The sequence below is a fragment of the Sinohyriopsis cumingii genome, chromosome 6 (genome assembly GCF_028554795.1).
Source record: "Sinohyriopsis cumingii isolate HCF-2022 chromosome 6, ASM2855479v2, whole genome shotgun sequence".
Lineage (NCBI taxonomy): Eukaryota > Metazoa > Mollusca > Bivalvia > Unionida > Unionidae > Sinohyriopsis > Sinohyriopsis cumingii.
Window position 1 is genome coordinate 97,083,140 of NC_142966.1, and position 19,421 is coordinate 97,102,560.

General features: G+C 34.7%; 1 protein-coding gene across 1 annotated transcript in view; it reads left to right on the forward strand.

Moving 5' to 3' along the window:
* LOC149797500 (pleiotropic regulator 1-like) overlaps positions 1 to 13,212 on the forward strand; it is a 53,944-nt gene extending 40,732 nt beyond the window's left edge. The window contains exons 11-14 of the mRNA XM_089962313.1: positions 5,983 to 6,101; positions 8,696 to 8,835; positions 11,694 to 11,887; positions 12,622 to 13,212. Coding sequence (XP_089818439.1) covers positions 5,983 to 6,101; positions 8,696 to 8,835; positions 11,694 to 11,887; positions 12,622 to 12,681 — 513 coding nt within the window. The 3' untranslated portion in view covers positions 12,682 to 13,212. The remainder of the gene's footprint in view (positions 1 to 5,982; positions 6,102 to 8,695; positions 8,836 to 11,693; positions 11,888 to 12,621) is intronic.
* The last annotated feature ends 6,209 nt before the right edge of the window (positions 13,213 to 19,421 follow it).

Consider the following 19,421-nt stretch of genomic DNA (forward strand, 5'->3'; position numbering starts at 1 on the left):
GACTGTACATTATTCTAATACCCAGATGTAATATGTTTAGCATTAATGGGAATGACATCAGTGACTGTACATTATTCTAATACCCAGATGTAATATGTTTAGCATTAATGGGAATGACATCAGTGACTGTACATTATTCTAATACCCAGATGTAGTATGTTTAGCATTAATTGGAATGACATCAGTGACTGTACATTATTCTAATACCCACATGCAATATGTTTAGCATTAATGGGAATGACATCAGTGACTGTACATTATTCTAATACCCAGATGTAATGTGTTTAGCATTAATGGGAATGACATCAGTGACTGTACATTATTCTAATACCCAGATGTAATATGTTTAGCATTAATGGGAATGACATCAGTGACTGTACATTATTCTAATACCCAGATGTAATATGTTTAGCATTAATGGGAACGACATCACTGATAATACTCTTAACTTCATCTTTTTTTTTTAAATTGCAAGATATGTTCCTCGTTTGAAGTAATAGTAAGTAGTAACTTGTGTTTACTTGCAATTTATGAAACCTTTAAAATTAATGTAATAATGCACCTTGAAAAACATAATTTTGAACCTTGAAAAAACCTGGAAAATTTGTAAAGAATTATGCTACTAACCCTGTATTTAGCCATGTGCATTGTTCAACAATAAATAAATACAGATGAACTATTGCTAAAAGAGAGCATCACAGATAATGTTGTTAGAAATTCTCTTCCATGTACTCACTATCTAGAGTTGACATCTTAAATATATGTAATTGGGGGGGGGGAGCTTTTATGGCCATTATAATGACAGCAGTGCACAGTATGTACATATCGGACAACACTGGTTTGCTGAAAAGAGAAGTACTTGCATCCAGTTTTGACAAGCCTTCCTTGATGGAAGTTTGGCATGGCAATAACTTTGGCATCACATTTATAGATCTGTCCGCATCCTTATATAAGTTCACTAGATAAGGTCAGTGGTAAAGTTGCTTTTACTATGTGGTCAAAGTACAGGTTGCAATAAACAATAAGTGCCCCTAGAAAGATGTCACAATAACCCTTCATTTTGCCACATTACCTTGATTGTTTTATATAACACAATGCAGAGTTATTGTGACACACCTTTATAGGGGCACTTAATGTATATTGCAGCACCTTTATTTAGAAGTCAATATTTGGTTAAGAACTTTCTTATGCAGGCATTTGTGCATAAGGAATTCAGTGTCAACAATGTGTTGGCAATATCAAGGGCATTACAAAAGCAAGATGTATTGTTAAAGGAGGCGATGACACTTTTTCTACTTGATGATTGAACCTTTCTTTCTGACATCTTGAATATGGTAAGCCTCCTAGGCTTGCCCATATTAGCCAGCATTGCCAGATTTAGCATGTTGGTTATAGCACAGAAGCACCATCCCATTGAATATAAGTTACTTGAGCAGACCTTACGGAAAGTCCTCTTAAGCTGCAAAGATGGAGACTCATTTAGGGACACACTAAGTGAAAACAGTATCATCGAAGCCATGCATCAAGCAGGGGCTGATGAGTTTCTCAGATAGGACAAGCCACACCTGTACATTGACCAACCTTTGTCCTGCCATTTGGTTCATATCTATAAGCTACTTAAATACTCAAAAAAACCCAGTATCCAGAACATCATAAGAACCCTGGCAGTGACATGGATATTGGCAAGATAGAGTATGGGCTGACTTCATAAAGGAACAAGCAGACAGTCAGAACAACAGTTATTCATGCCATGGATCCTTCATCTGGTGTGTAGATAATCAGAACTCATTGATCAACATCAGCAGTCACCTTTACTTTAGGTATAGTGCAATGCAAGCACCTATCGCAGTTCATATGATTACCTGTAGATTTTGAGAAGAAACACACAGAATTACAAATATAGCCAATGACAGATGCTCAAGAGGAATAAAAATGAATGTACCAGAAAATCCAGCTGCACCAGCTTGGGAAGCAAAACAGGTCACAAAGGCTAGACACCCAGGAAAAGTTTCTGCTGGTTAAAGGCTTGCAAAGATAATGAAATAATACCAGACTGAAGAAGAAAAAAATGCAAAGACTGCTAACATACATGTCATTTCTGCTGCTTAAGAGAAGCACAATGTCATGTTATGTTCTTTGTGTGGCCTGACGTTGGTATCTGCCCTTCTTTAAACCTCCTCCTGATCTGGAGACAAGCCAGTAGCATTAGTTCATGGACTATAGGTGCAAGATCAACCTTATAAAGAGACAAGCCAGTAGCATTAGTTCATGGACTATAGGTGCAAGATCAACCTTATAAAGAGACAAGCCAGTAGCATTAGTTCATGGACTATAGGTGCAAGATCAACCTTATAAAGCGACAAGCCAGTAGCATTAGTTCATGGACTATAGGTGCAAGATCAACCTTATAAAGAGACAAGCCAGTAGCAACCTGCAGAGATCACAGGCACTGGATTCATGACGTGCTAGTTAAACAAGGCATCATTCCTGCAGATATCATTAAGTCTGTGGGCTAAAGTTTATTTCATGGTTAGTTGGGCAGTCATGAACACTGTGCACTCACCAGCTCTAATGACCTATTTTCTACATATGAGTGACAGAAACAGATTCACAAATTTTGATCATTAGATTCACTTCAAAACCAGTAGCATTTTTATTGACATAAATTTTACTTGTTTCAAGGGAAATGAAAACAAAAGTGCATTTGACAATAATAAGTAATCAGTGCAAGTCACGATGTCGTTAGTTGAATGAAAAAGGAATAATTGTGTATCTCATGGTTCACTGCAAACATTTTATCTTATAAAATCTACCAGAATGTTTTGGTTTCCTTTACAAGGTCACTGGCTGGTGACCAATGATGACAATCAGTGTGATTATTAAGTTTCACACTTAACAGGCTCTCAGTAGTTTTCTGGTCCAGATTTTCCCCTTGAATCACTTTGGAAAGGATGGAGATCATCATTGCTGTACCAACATTAAAATGACAATATAGCTATGCTCTGCCAGCATGAAGTTCAAATGTCAGTTTTCCTGTGGCTGAGTATTTTAAACTGTTGACTGCACTCAAATCCTCCTCCGAGTTAAGTTCACCCTGAAGAAGATTTTTCTGAGTTGGAATTGAGCCTCATATTTCTTAGATGGTGGTTTTCTATTTAGCATTGGAAGAAAGTGCACATTTCATCATTTGAAATGAACAGAACAAAAATATATGACATGTCTCAAAATATTCTGCATTTGACCTTAAGCTCTCCAGCTTAAAACAGAAAGATGTACATGTCAACCTTCTCTAATTTTTCACTGCAAAATTACCCATGGTTTCTAGTAGACTGGTTTCCTTAATGTGTGGATAAAATGCAAGAAAATACCATTTTCTTTTTTCAAATTGTAAAACTAAATGTTTAAATTTTCCAAGGCAGTAGATTTCAACTTTAACACAGTATATGTGGTTGATGGCCTTTAAAAGGGTATTATTATCCTGCTACCAGTGGAAGCACATGTTGCTATGTTAAACTCCAAATATGTTGATGCAGAATGTGACTGCCATGACAAGGCTTTGGAACACTACCAGTCTGCACAGACTGAGTCTGAAATTCGTTAAGGATTATTCTGTCCTTTATAAGTCATAGAAAATCTTGTAGATCGGGATGGTTTTTGAATTAGAACATTAAAGACAGAATACCTTTGGTCTATCTTTACAGGAAGCAACAGAAAAAATATCCCATGTTATTCCATATAAAGCAAGAGAAATAGCTAAATTGGTTAAATAGGGTTGCATGAAAGTTCAGCAAAACGTTTCAGAAACTTAATGACTATTTTAGAAATAAGGATTTAACTAATGTTCTAATTTGCAACAGGATAAAGAGCATGAATAAGTCTCCATTAGCTGTTGCATGTTGGGGTTCCTCTGCCTGAGACCTTAACACAGGTTTACTGTATTTTTATGTAAGCCTACAGTCATTGTCCATTTGCTGTATATTTGGCTATTGGTTCTTTGTAATAAAAATATATTAAATCCTTTATGTCAGAAAGTGACCAACATGATAAAAATATATTCAAAATTTGTACAGTATTTCTTTCAGTTATCTTGTCCATTCTTCTTCTATCTCTCTTCATTTCATGGTCTTGTTTAACTCTTCTCGTGACACTAAATAAATTTTGTGAATTTTTTTCTTCTTGATGCATTAATTAGTATTAAAGATATAAGTGTTAATGTAAATGTAGTACATACCATACATCTCCAATGATGTGTCCTTGCTTGATAATAAGTAAATGTAGTACATACCGTACATCTCAAATGTGTACATGCTTGATAATAAGTAAATGTAGTACATACCGTACATCTCCAATGTGTCCATGCTTGATAATAAGTAAATGTAGTACATACCGTACATCTCCAATGATGTGTCCATGCTTGATAATAAGTAAATGTAGTACATACCATACATCTCCAATGATGTTTCCATGCTTGATAATAAGTAAATATAGTACATACCATACATCTCCAATGATGTGTCCATGCTTGATAATAAGTAAATATAGTACATACCATACATCTCCAATGATGTGTCCATGCTTGATAATAAGTAAATGTAGTACATACCGTAAATCTCCAATGATGTGTCCTCGTTTGATAATAAGTAAATGTAGTACATACCGTACATCTCCAATGATGTGTCCTCGTTTGATAATAAGTAAATATAGTACATACCATACATCTCCAATGATGTGTCCTCGTTTGATAATAAGTAAATGTAGTACATACCATACATCTCCAATGATGTGTCCATGCTTGATAATAAGTAAATATAGTACATACCATACATCTCCAATGATGTGTCCTCGTTTGATAATAAGTAAATGTAGTACATACCGTACATCTCCAATGATGTGTCCTCGTTTGATAATAAGTAAATGTAGTACATACCGTACATCTCCAATGATGTGTCCTCGTTTGATAATAAGTAAATGTAGTACATACCGTACATCTCCAATGATGTGTCCATGCTTGATAATAAGTAAATGTAGTACTTACCGTACATCTCCTATGATGTGTCCTTGCTTGATAATAATTAAATGTAGTACATACCATATATCTCCAATGATGTGTCCATGCTTGATAATAAGTAAATGTAGTACATACCATAAATCTCCAATGATGTGTCCTCGTTTGATAATAAGTAAATGTAGTACATACCGTACATCTCCAATGATGTGTCCTCGTTTGATAATAAGTAAATGTAGTACATACCGTACATCTCCAATGATGTGTCCATGCTTGATAATAAGTAAATGTAGTACTTACCGTACATCTCCTATGATGTGTCCTTGCTTGATAATAAGTAAATGTAGTACATACCATACATTTCCTATGATGTGTCCTCACTTGATAATAAGTAAATGTAGTACATACCATACATCTCCAATGATGTGTCCATGCTTGATAATAACCACTCATCCTACATCCTACTTTTGTCCAGTTTTACCAAATAAAAACCTGTCTTGTGATTCAACAGATGCCACAGTTTTCAACAGGTTTACATAGCTGTCTTGCTAGGTTATTATTAGGAGAAAATTGTTTATTTTGTATTTATCTTTGTCAATAATATTTAAAAGAAATAAATTACACACATAATATTGATGTTAAATGCCACTTCAGAGCCTACAGAATGTAGCAACAACATGATCATGTTGCACATCTGCAGTTTTGGGTTTCACACTGGGTGTAGAAATGCAAGAAAATGCATTGATTTTTCAGCATTTTAATTTTATTGTAAATTACAATATATTAAGGATTCTTTATTTGAGATATCATGGAGAAAAATGTAAACAAAACAGTAACTAGTGGTATAGTTGCATTTTATAGCTTCATTTCAACTTATGGAGTAAAATTTAGTTCAGAAGCTTTTTTTAACAAAACAAATGCAACAAAAAAAAACAATCACTTATGTGGTAATTTACCTACATGTTCAAACTTTGCAGGTTGTCACAGGCAGCCATGACTGTACAATACGACTGTGGGACCTGGCTGCTGGCAGATCTAGAGTAACGCTCACAAATCACAAGAAAAGTGTTCGGTCTCTTGCTTTGCATCCCACACAGTAAGTGGTGTGATTCCTTTCTATCCCTGTTATATTCCTTATTAGCTTACCTGGCCATAAGCTCAAGTGAGTGTACAGTATGGCCCTGTGTATGTTTTAAATCTTGTGCCCATTAACAATTGCTATATTAAACTTCTCAAAAACTACTTGACCAGTTTTGACCAAAGTTTGGCAGAGAAATTCACATTTTTTAGAAAGGATGCTTGATACACTTTCAAATATGGACACCATTACTAAAAATGGAGTTTTCTTAAAACTTGTCTTGTTGTTTCGCTGTTCTAGACATCACAGTCTTTACTGCTGAGGTACATCTAGTTACCTTGCATTTCTAGGGTTCCAAATCTTCCTTTGTATGGTGGAATAGTGGGTTTTTGTCCTCAGTTTCCCAGCCTTCTTTGCTATGGCAGCACCTTGTTATCCAGTTATTCTAGGGTTCCCAGTCTTTCCTGCTATGGCAGCATCTTATATCTTGTCATGCACTGGTTCCCAGTCTTTCTGCTAGGGAGTCAACATCTATAGTCCGTGTTAAACATTTTGATTAAACTAAGGCTTTGATGTAATATTACAATATGTCTAAAAATTTGTACCCCATTATGACAGGATTTCCTGCCTTTGGTGTGATATTACTATATTTCTAATGTTTGTACCCCAGTATGCCAGGATTTCCTGCCTTTGGTGTGATAATACTATATTTCTATTGTTTATACCCCAGTATGCCAGGATTTCTTGCCTTTGGTGTGATATTACTATATTTCTAATGTTTGTACCCCATTATGCCAGGATTTCTTGCCTTTGGTGTGATATTACTATATTTCTAATGTTTGTACCCCATTATGCCAGGATTTCTTGCCTTTGGTGTGATATTACTATATTTCTAATGTTTGTACCCCATTATGCCAGGATTTCTTGCCTTTGGTGTGATATTACTATATTTCTAATGTTTGTACCCCATTATGCCAGGATTTCTTGCCTTTGGTGTGATATTACTATATTTCTAATGTTTGTACCCCATTATGCCAGGATTTCTTGCCTTTGGTGTGATATTACTATATTTCTAATGTTTGTACCCCAGTATGCCAGGATTTCCTGCCTTTGGTGTGATATTACTATATTTCTAATGTTTGTACCCTATTATGCCAGGATTTCCTGCCTTTGGTGTGATATTACTATATTTCTAATGTTTGTACCCCAGTATGCCAGGATTTCCTGCCTTTGGTGTGATAATACTATATTTCTATTGTTTGTACCCCAGTATGCCAGGATTTCTTGCCTTTGGTGTGATATTACTATATTTCTAATGTTTGTACCCCAGTATGCCAGGATTTCCTGCCTTTGGTGTGATATTACTATATTTCTAATGTTTGTACCCCATTATGCCAGGATTTCCTGCCTTTGGTGTGATATTACTATATTTTTAATGTTTGTACCCCAGTATGCCAGGATTTCTTGCCTTTGATGCAGTATTACATTGTCTAAAGTTTCTACTCCCATATGCCAGGATTTCCTGCCTCTAGTGCAATAATATTGTATGCCTAAAATTTGTACACCAATATGTCAGGATGTCCTGCCTTTGGTGAAATATTACTGTATGCCTAAAGTTTGTACCCAGTATGCCAGTATTCCCTGCCTTTAGTATAATAATATTGTATACCTAAAGTTTGTACACCAATATGCCAGGTATTTTCTGCCTTTAGTGTAATATTGTATGCCCAAAATTTGTACACCAATGTGCCAGGATGTCCTACCTTTGGTGAAATATTACTGTATGCCTACAGTTTGTACCCAGTATGCCAGTATTTCCTGCCTTTAGTGTAATAATAATGAATACCTAAAGTTTGTACACCAATATGCCAGGTATTTTCTGCCTTTGATAATATTACATTGTCTTAAGTTTGTACCCCTGTACTGCAGGATTTCCTGCCTTTGATGTAATGTTGCTACATGTATACAGTTTGTACACTTGTATGCTAGAGTTTTCTGTCTTTTATATGACATTATTCTGTGCATAAAGTTTTTGCCCAAATCTGCTTAGGTTTCTTGTCTTTGGTATGATGTTACTATTACCTTAGTATGCTAGGGTTTCCAATCCTTGTTATGAGATTTATGCATGCCTAAAGTTGATACCCCGATATACTTGGGTTTCTTGTCATAGTACTATAAGCCTACAGGATTTGTAAAGTTTGCTAGGGTTTCGTGTCTTTAATATAATGTGACTAGATGCCTTTATACTTTAATATGTAGTTTTTCTGCCTTTGGTATGACATTACTGAATTCCTAAAGTTTATACCCTGGTGTGCTAGGGACACAGATTTTTCTTCTGCACTTAACTAAACATGCAGACTCGAATGTATATAAAGTGTTGTTACTAAGTTTGTTATTTTGGAGTTTCTTGTGAATGTCATAAATGATTTCAATGCAGTTAAAAAGTGAAAAGGATGGAACAAATAGTCTAGTAATGAATTTCTGCAAATTGATGTCTGCCATTAGAGTTTCAGACCCTTAGAGTACACAGTGTTTTATTGTTCACTATTTCAGGTACAGATTGTAAAGTTTCAGACCCTTAGAGTCCAGTGTTTTATTGATTACTCTTTCAGGTACACATTTGCATCAGGGTCACCAGACAACATCAAGCAATGGAAGTTTCCTGATGGTAACTTCATTCAGAATTTATCAGGACACAATGCCATCGTCAACAGTCTTGCTCTTAACACTGATAATGTGCTTGTTTCAGGAGGTGAGTAATTTTTGTTTCTCAGTACTTCTTCCAATAAATGATGATTGTTCAGAATGAATCTTCATTCTGTACCGCACATTCTAGAAACTCACGTGTTAGCATTACCTGCTCTTATGGTTGATAGAAATAAACAAACCAGGCAATGACAGTAGGATCTGATGTTACAACTCTATGATGTTAAAATAAGTAAGAGAAAAGAGCAAAATCCAGCAAGTTTTGTATTTCCCTAGAATACAAAGTGAACATTTAATAAGAACTTAAAGTATTGTGAAGTAAATCCCATGAATGTGTTGATGAACCTATTGCCTGGAATAGTGTTGATGTATGTTCTAACAGTCATGAAGTATCACAGCGACATAATCCAGAATGTCTCTAAATGAATTCACCATAGTCTCATATAGTGATTTAGCCCAAAAAGGATCAGTGAGCACTTTGTAATTCCAATAAATAATTTAAATAAATAAATCTTCTCAAACTGAACACAACTGAAAGACTGATTCCACTTAAGAGATTAAATAAGAAGGAGTAATTCTGACATAAGCAGCCTTAATATATAAACCTAATCTACAATAGGAGGACCAGGATGAGGGCCAAACATTCACATCAACAATACTATAAGTTTTCAACAAGATCAGGCTTTTTCCTTAAATTAATATAAAGAACATGTCAAGTACCAGGTACAGCGAGAATTCCTGAGGGAAAAACAATGTCCTGGACCCAATCCAAGTAAGGATGTTCATCTACAGATAATAATTTTCTCAAAATACAACCCCACAATCATGGACAGAAATTAGTTGTTTACAGAAATAACATTAGTCAGGTATGCCCATACACCTTCCCTCAATTATGGAAAAGGTCAATCACACAATACAAATTAAATATACATAACATTGAGACCAAACTACTCAAAGTTGAATTTAGCTCCTAATTATGTTTTCTGATTGGTCAGTACTTAGATATCAGCCAATTAGACATTGGTTTGGAATATAGACTGAGAATTGATTAATATTGAGACCAGAGAACCCAGAGAAAATTACAAGTCTTACATTCAAAAGTGCTGGGTCAAGGACTCAGGCTTAGCACCTCTGAGGTTCAAATGCAGCACTGTATCCCAGGACCTGAGGTTCTCATGGAGCAATTTACCCAAGAATTACAGAGGTTCAAATGGACATTGTGCTTTACCCAAAGATTTAATAGGTAAAATGCAGACAGTACATTACAGGCAGACTGCAAAGGTTCAGATGAATCACAGAGGTTTTAGAGGAACATGTTATACCAAGACCATATAGATTCAGCAGGAGCTCTTTAATGTGGATGGTTAAATGTATCTCTAAAGATACCATGGAATTTTCCTTTTGTCCACCAGTATTATTTGTAACCATGTCCTTATTGTTTATAACCAGCCACACATATACCTTTCCATCTGTATATCCATCATACCTTGGTATAGATTTGCATTAGCTCATTTTCACAGGCATCATTGGTCCTAAAGTCTGGTATGTAGCTGTGTCTTGGTAATTAGAACACCATCTTACCAAAACTTGGCCATTGTGACCTTATTTTCAGCTTCATTGACTTTTATCAAGTTTTGCATCAGTTTCTGATCCACATTTGACTTCATCATTTTACAAAGCAAGGGAGTCTTCAGTGTTAAACAACCATTTCAAGTTTTTAGTGCTCCTGTTGAAAGACAGAAGAGCTCATGCAGTGGTGTCCATTAGCAGTTGTTGGTGATCACTACTCCTTATAAACCAGACTTGTCCAACCCATTACCCATGGGACTCATGTGACCCATTCCTTCACATTGTGTGGCAGTGGGCAGTCTTTCTGAAAATATGCATTTTAATTAATACTTATTCCATTTTTCTGTATTGCTTTTTATGATGATGTTTTATGTATCTATCACAATATATAACTATTTCTATTTGCTTTAACAATATTATTAAAACAATGTAATAAGAATGTAATTATTGTCATTTAATAGTTGTGTTGGATTTCGTATCTGATTATGAAAGTCCAATAATTAATCTGTTTTTGCTCATGTGGCCTGTGACCTTGAGCATTTTATATGTTTTAGCCCAAAGCCAAAAGAAGCTGGATGCCCCATTTCTAACATCTTGTAAGAAACCTATGACACTTAGTATAGCGTTTCATCCTTGGGTCTATATTGTCCTAAATAAAGATGGTGCCCCTTGAACAGCCAATATAGCAACCTGATGGCCACCTCAAAAATCATTTTCATTGATATTCGTCATGCTCAGATTATGGAGCTTTCATAAAAGAACATTTTTTTACCATCTTGAAAGTTTTATTGCAGATTATCCTGAATTGATGTTTATATCAACATGGGGATTTTACTTAAAGATTTCTTTGACATCTAGCATGTCCTCAATGAAAGTGTGCTGTTGTGATATCCAGCGTCACTGCCACAGCAGCCATCTTGAAAATCTTGTACTGCCACTTCTCCTAAATGGATGGTCTTATCAGCATTGGGGTTTGACTAAAAGACTTATTATGATGTCCACTTGGTCCTAAATGAATGCAATCTGACATCCAGTTTGGTCAGCATGATAGCCATCTTGAAAATCTTATTCTTCCAGAAAGCCACATTGACATTGGCAGTTCACCAGTTTACTTCTTATGATGTCTAGTTGGTTGCAATTGATGGTAATACCAATCTTATATATGGCTGACTTGATAGCCATTTTGAACATCTTACTTATCACTCGTCTTCGTAAATGATGGTTGTATTGACGTGGAGTTTATATCAAAAGATTTTGAATGGTGTGACTCTTATTTAAAAACTTGATCTTGTTTCTTTTGTCTTGGAATATTTTAATCATCCAAGTTCATTTCAGCTGACAATGGCTCAATGTACTTCTGGGACTGGAGGACTGGCTACAACTTCCAGAGAATTCAAGCTTCTGTGCAACCAGGATCAATAGACTCCGAGGCAGGAATATTTGCAATGGCATTTGACCAAAGTAACTCTCGGCTAATAACAGCAGAGGCAGACAAAACAATAAAGATCTATAAAGAGGATGATACAGCGGTAAGTTTTAATAATTTTTAATTGTAAATACATCAAGCCAGATGTTAAGCTAATTTGCTTTCTTTACAACAACAAAAAGATTCATCACAAAACAAGCTTGAAAAAGTATCAGGATTCTGCTGATTTGATATTAAGCACTATAAATGGACATCTTCGTAAAGCTCAGATAATGCCAGGGCTACTAGTTTGAAAGTTGCAGACAGACCCTTCTTGTTTCATCCTTGCTTTCAAAAGGACTTGCCAGAAGTAACATAAGATAGATGTAGCAGTTATAGTGCTGTTATACTAATATTTTCACCCAAAAATGATTAATGCTAAGATATCAGAAACTTATTTTAAAGCGTGGCAGTCTCTAGGGTGAAATAGTTTATGAGGGAAGGGCATGTGTTTTTAGCATCATCTGTAAGTAGTTTCAATTAAGGTATACTACATGCTTAATTTACTCCAATGAAAATCAGCAACAGCAAAAGACTGATTCCAAATTGACCTATGCGATATTATATTTCAACATTAGAATTAGGCTTTCAGGAATATGCCAACACAGATGAAAATCTCAAATACATAAAAAAGACATGCATTCAAATCACAACTTTCCACAGTAATGCAGAATTCTCGCATCATTGTTTTATTTTACATTGTTAATTCAGAATATTAGGTTATTGACAGGATAAATAATAATTTAGATTATAATTTCACTTATTTTAAGTAAAAATTAAAATCTTTTTCTTCCACAGACTGAGGAAACTCATCCAATCAATTGGAGACCAGACATAATGAAGAAGAAGAGGTACTAGATGATATCGTGCTTGCATCCGTATCATTTAGAAGTGCTGTCATCGAAAACACGGAACACTATCATTATGAAATTGGATTGCTTGGAAAAACCATCTTGTGAAAGTGTGGAATAACTTTGGACTTTCACAGATCCTGATGATAAATATCACTGAAAGTGTCAACAACTTTTACCAGGGACACTTCATCATCAGTGGCAGATCAGGGTTAGGGGGCATTCAGTCAAGCTCCCATTTTCAAAAGTTTTACAGCTTTCAGAGAAAAACAGAGAAAGTTAACTGCCTATAAGCAGTATGAACTGCTCCTCAATTTCAAATTCTGTGACTCACTTTTGCACATCCACATATGTGGAATTGATCTTATTCAACTGTGAACAGTTATTGTTCATAGATGCAACTTTTGTGCACATTGAAAAGAAATGTGATCGATGAGATAGTTAATATTTAGATGTGTCATTCATACCAATTGATAACATCTACAGCAGATTTGTATGACACTTTTAATATGTTGTGAATAAAAATCAGTATTTAGTATTGTGTTTTTGTCTAATCTTGCAGGGATCTCTATCCTGTGAATAGTCGGGGTTTTGTGTTTAGTGTGTGTGTGTGTGTGTGTATATGTCTGAGAACCAATATCATGGATTTCATTGTCGCTACAAGTCATGAATTTTAATACCCAGTGAACAATCATCTTTGTGTTGAAATAATATTTTCCCTTCACCAATCCATAGGTTTATATACCAACAATAATACCCTCTTTTTAAGAACGCGTACAATTTTATATCACAGATTATACATGAATTCACAGTATACACTGTGTACCTTTTGAAGATTTGCTTTCAAAATGACATTATTTTTGACCACTGCTTTTATATAATTGTTTATCCAGCAATTACCGTGGTGTATTATTTCCAAAACCTACAATAAACATTATATTATGTTGAATAGAATTGGCCCATCTTTGATAAAGCAAAAACAAAATAATTCCTTTCCTGTACTATATATGACCTTCAAATAAAACAACAACAGGTCCATCATTTCCTCAGACTTGACCATTTGTTTATACTGCTCAAATGTAATACCAGAAACCTAAGTACATGGATTCATACAGTATGCATGCCAAGTATTCACAAAGTGTAATACTGATCATATTCCAATCATACCTAGTCAGAGATGTACACCATGCTAAAAGACTGTCATTGGTCAGCTATAAATAGGTCAGAGAAAGCCTACCATGTGACCCTGCGTTTGTAATTTTACTAATCACAAAGTGAAAGTCTGTCTTAATTTTCTTAATCATAAGGAAAAGTAGCAGATTTTTTTAATAAATCTCCTTATAAAAGGAAAGTATAAATTCTGCGGCCACATTATTTTAGCCTTGTGAGACTTGGCTTGCATCATTCGGATCTGATACAACGCTCGCTGCAAATTTGCCTTATTGAGACAGTAATGGTGGTGAACCAGAGAAGACGTTGGTATTTGGTTGAGAAAGCAAAGCCTAGAGAAATAATTGACAGCCTTATAGGTAAGTTCTGTTATTTTTTCAGTAAGCTAATCAAAAAGTGTTAACAGATAAGTAAAATTCCATTTATTCAATCATTACAAATGTTGTTGTCATAGACTCATTTCTGTCAGTCAAAAGCCATTATAACAACACATACTGTTACTTGTCTTCAGCCAATTAACTCAAGATGACCGACATGCACAAAATCAGCAAGAGGTAGATTTCATGTTAGTTAGCTGGTGTTAATTAATTGAAGGGAAAGAAACGAATGCTTGTGTGTAATGGAGTCTCCGTTGGAGATTTTAACTCCAACATGCAATCAATCTATGCCCAGTCTCAATAGATAATTCCAATGTTTTGGGAAGAAACGAATGCTTGTGTTTAATGGAGTCTCCATTGGAGATTTTAACTCCAACATGTAATCAAATCAATCTATGTCCAGTTCGAATAGATAATTCCAATGTTTTTGGAAAGAAATGAATGCTTGTGTTTAATGGAGTCTCTGCTGGAGATTTTAACTCCAACATGTAATCAATCCATGTCCAGTCCCAATAGATAATTCTAATGTTTTGGAAAGAAACGAATGCTTGTGTGTAATGGAGTCTCCACTGGAGATTTTAACTCCAACATGTAATCAAATCAATCTATGTCCAGTTCGAATAGATAATTCCAATGTTTTGGAAAGAAACGAATGCTTGTGTTTAATGGAGTCTCTGCTGGAGATTTTGACTCCAACATGTAATCAATCCATGTCCAGTCCCAATAGATAATTCTAATGTTTTGGAAAGAAACGAATGCTTGTGTGTAATGGAGTCTCCACTGGAGATTTTAACTCCAACATGTAATCAAATCAATCTATGTCCAGTTCGAATAGATAATTCCAATGTTTTGGAAAGAAACGAATGCTTGTGTTTAATGGAGTCTCTGCTGGAGATTTTAATTCCAACATGTAATCAATCCATGTCCAATCCCAATAGATAATTCCAATGTTTTGGAATACAGCTACATAAAATTTGGCTATTTATCAGCGGAAAAGTCTTATTGATGGTTCTTTAAAGTTGGAATGGAAGAAGTGCATTAATAATAGTAACATTGGCATTACTGTTGTATGTTTGTATGAAGCATCTTATTTGACAAAGAGAAAGTTAAAGAACAAAAAATGGGAAAATTATCTTGAAACCAATGAGTTGGTGATCATTATTCACCCGATCTTCCAGTTATTTCTGCATAGAAATGATACTATCCATACCTAATTAAAAAGAAGCTTTGGGTTATCTAAGTCTAAATGTGTTGGGTTTTTTTCCATTGATGCTTCTGATTCTTAATAGGTAACAGTTTTTATTTTCATTGGTGGTGGTGGTCATTACCATGCAAGTATTTATTAACAATGTGGTCAGTTGTGGCTTATATAAAAGTAGATGATTGTTACAACTTTCTGCTTTGTATCCAGCCATCTCATTTTCTCCACAAAATTTAAGCACAACGATACCATAGTAGCAGCTTGAATTAAACATCATTGACTTTATGTGTAGATTTTCTCTGTGCATGTCAAGTTGATTAACATTTGGACAGTACACCAATGTTTTGGTATGTTTATCATCTTCAAAATATACACAGCATATAACATAATTGCTGCTTTATACTACATACTACATGCCTGTCTTTTTTATTTACTTTAATAATTTTTATAATGAATGCACTATTGGTAAATTTTTAGTTCACATGTGTTATTTTCAAAGTGAATCTTGTGTTGGCTTTGGATTAAACTGGAGGGCTGTCCATTTTGTATGTACACATTGAGGGGGGTGGGTGGGTTTGAAGTTTGAATATGTGTGGGTTGCGATACTACCAAGTAGTACATACACACCTAGTGACAAACACTTTATTTAAGTTACAATAAAATCTATTTTCCATAGCCAACAACAAACAACTGATAGTACTTGCACACTTTCCAATTTGTTTGTACCCCCTTACCAATTTTAAAAATGAAAAGTGTCAAGAAAAGAAGTTAAAAATAAGTGCAGTACATCATTTTCAACTGGCCAGTGAGATGGCAGTCAACCATTCAGTGTACTGCACTTGCATATTAAGCAGGTCTGATCTTGGCCATACAAGTTGTGCGAAAAGGGAGAAGAGTGTCCTCCCTTGCATTTTTTTTTAATAGTACATATCTAACTGATAAGTTAATTGTAAGAAACTTGATTAGACCCTGTGCCCATTTCTGGTTTCCAGGATGGATAATGCATGGCAGTCAGAACTGTGTCATCTACATCCAGTATTTGCAACATACAGTTTTAATATTTTTAGAAATAATGGACAAATAAAAATGTAACTCCAAAATTTATGGAATTAGTGAGATTATCAAACACAGTGAATGATCAAATATGTTGCTTGAAAACAGGGACTTGCTTATACAAATATGGAGACCATGTTACCAAAGCAACTCCCATTTGATTCGAAATGCAAACAAATTGACAGTGTTTGAAGGGGGTTACTAAGCAAATGTATATGTATGCACTGGGAAGGGGTGAGAGAAAAGTAAACCCTGCAGCTTGAGGGGAGTGTTAAAAAATGACTGTTTTAAAATGTACAGATATGGACAACCCCTTGTCCTCACCTGGAATAATAACTCTTACTAGGCCTGCAGTGATGATGAGACAAAATAGTTTTAGTCATTTAATTTTTTTATATATATTAATGTTATGATTGGAATGACTGCATGAAATTTTAACTATTTTTTTTACAAAATTATTATAGTTTATTTTATTTTTGATAGTACAAAATTTTACTGTCAGAAACTGAATAGGAATTTTGCACCATTTTTAACCATAGAAATTTGATAATGGGTAATCCCTTGCAGTATTTATTTAATCGCTTGACATGTCCTTGCAGTGAGCTGTTATATCTATGGCACACACACACTCTTGAGCTGAAAAGTACTTTACCCACACCCATCAATGCCAACATGGATAAGGCACATTATTACAATACCCTGGTGCTAAATCAGTAAATGATCTATTATAGTTTCAGCAATGAAATATCAGAAATGGTTTTATCTTAGATTCCTAGAAATTTTTATTGGTCAGTAGAGTATGCTCCCCTTTGAAAGACATTTCTTTTTAAAGTTTAAAAATAAAGCTGCTCCTCCTATCATAATCTAGATGCCATTTTATTGCTTCTTTTAGACAGAAATCCTAGAAAGTGTCAGTATTGTTATATCAAGTAACATTGTGGTGGACCAATTTTTGACTTTACTGCAAACAAACTTGTATTCATGTTGACATATAAGATACAAAAGTTGAGAACTTAAGGTTACTAAGGAAGAAACTGCCATCAATGACAAAAGCCCTGATCATAAAAAAGGCCACCAAATATGAGTTCAGTACTTGATGCAGAATGGAGTAATCCAGAAAGTAGCCAACATGTACAAAGTCAATCAGTAGTTGTTTTATTTAGATGATGTTAATAAATTGTACAAAATATCATAAGTTTTTTTAAAAGGATTTCCAAGGTAAAAAAATTTACGATAAAAATTAGTATGTGTATGCATCTCAGCAAAAGTCTGTATAATGTTACTCAGATTGCAGTACCAATCCAATTGGTGTTCATGTTTATAATACAAAGGTATTGACAGAGCTTCCTTCAACGGCAGTAGTTTTAAAAGCCATGCAGCTTGTACCATTACAAGTTATGTCACATATAGATAAATTATAATGAAGAGTGCATTATTTGGCATGTATTTTAGTATCTCATTCACTTCTGCTGAAATGTGGGGTCAGATTTTGGTATCACAACATGAAACATAGTTATAACACTAGTAACCATTACAGAAACTGACAGATTATGTACAGGATTTAAGCATGTGTGCCTGACGGGTTATCAGTGCTTATCAGTTCTTTTCTTATTTTACAGGTATCTACCTCTGTGAGCCCAAGGCATTAGGATGTATGAAAGGGATTTTCTGAAATATTTGCCATTTTTAAACAGATCTTACTTTCAATTTAGAAATGATGAATCCCTTAACAATGTAAAGATGAAAACTGTTGAAAGAAAAAAGTTCACTGGTTCTATTGTTATTTCTGTTAACTCTGTTTTAGTGGTTTAAATTACCAGAGTACATGTTCAAAATTGAAAGTTTGCCATTTATGGATGCCATTTCTTGATGTTTATGGAATTTTAGATTGAACATTGGTCATTGTTGTACCTGTTAATGTCATACATACAATTAAGTCCCAACATGTCAGTTATCCTGAGCATTCAATTTTAAAAATCACATTTGCTGCCATGAGACTGCTGCTTCGATCGACGTACATGTCCATGTATTTGTGATCTGTAAGATGACAAATGTGGATTTAGATACAAAGGATAGGGTCAACACTGTTTCTGTTAGCTTCATTTCAGATGGAGTCACGAACAACATCTTTTGTTCAAAGTTTGTTGGTTAACTTTACTGGGTCTCAAATTACACGTGGTCATGCATATTCTTGGCAAATGAGAATTGTTTAAGTGAAGTTTGAATAATTCATTGTCTTTATCCTGTTAAAGATAGGAAAACAACATTTTAACAATGATGTAAGAAATCATTTTGGTAACATATTTTGAAAAATAAAGATGTTAAATTGAATTTTCTTTCAAAGTGTTATATGGACTACTTCCCAGCTATAAATAATAAGGCATACAGAACCATGCATAATTTAGTAGAATAGATCAGTATATGGTGAACTTGTGTATCACATTTTTCATCTACAAACAGGAATAGGGAGTGGTTGTAGAATAGCAATTAAGGTAGAGGAGTGACTTGTCTGTCCATGCTAACGGCATTTCAGATGTATTAAATGTTATGGAAAAAGACGAGTAAAGTGGAATGTAGACATTTTAGCAATCCTGTATGCATGTCATTGTTTTGCAGTAATACACCCAGTCATGTTAAATACTCTTTACATAGCCTTAACAACTTTTATAAGCACCAGTTTTCACATTAATGTGCCAGTTTTTGACTCTCAGCCAGAAATGCACATACTTAACAAAGCCTAATGTTGCAACCAAATTTCCATTTAACATGCCAACCAGAAATGTTAACTTGGTCTGACATCCAGATTTAGGTTTGTATTTTATATTGAAACACTTTGGCTACATGTAATCTGGCAATGGACCCAGTCCATGTACACTATGACTAATATAAACATGATGACTCAGCTGGAGCTGGTCCGCAAGAGATAGTCCTACAGAAATGCATATT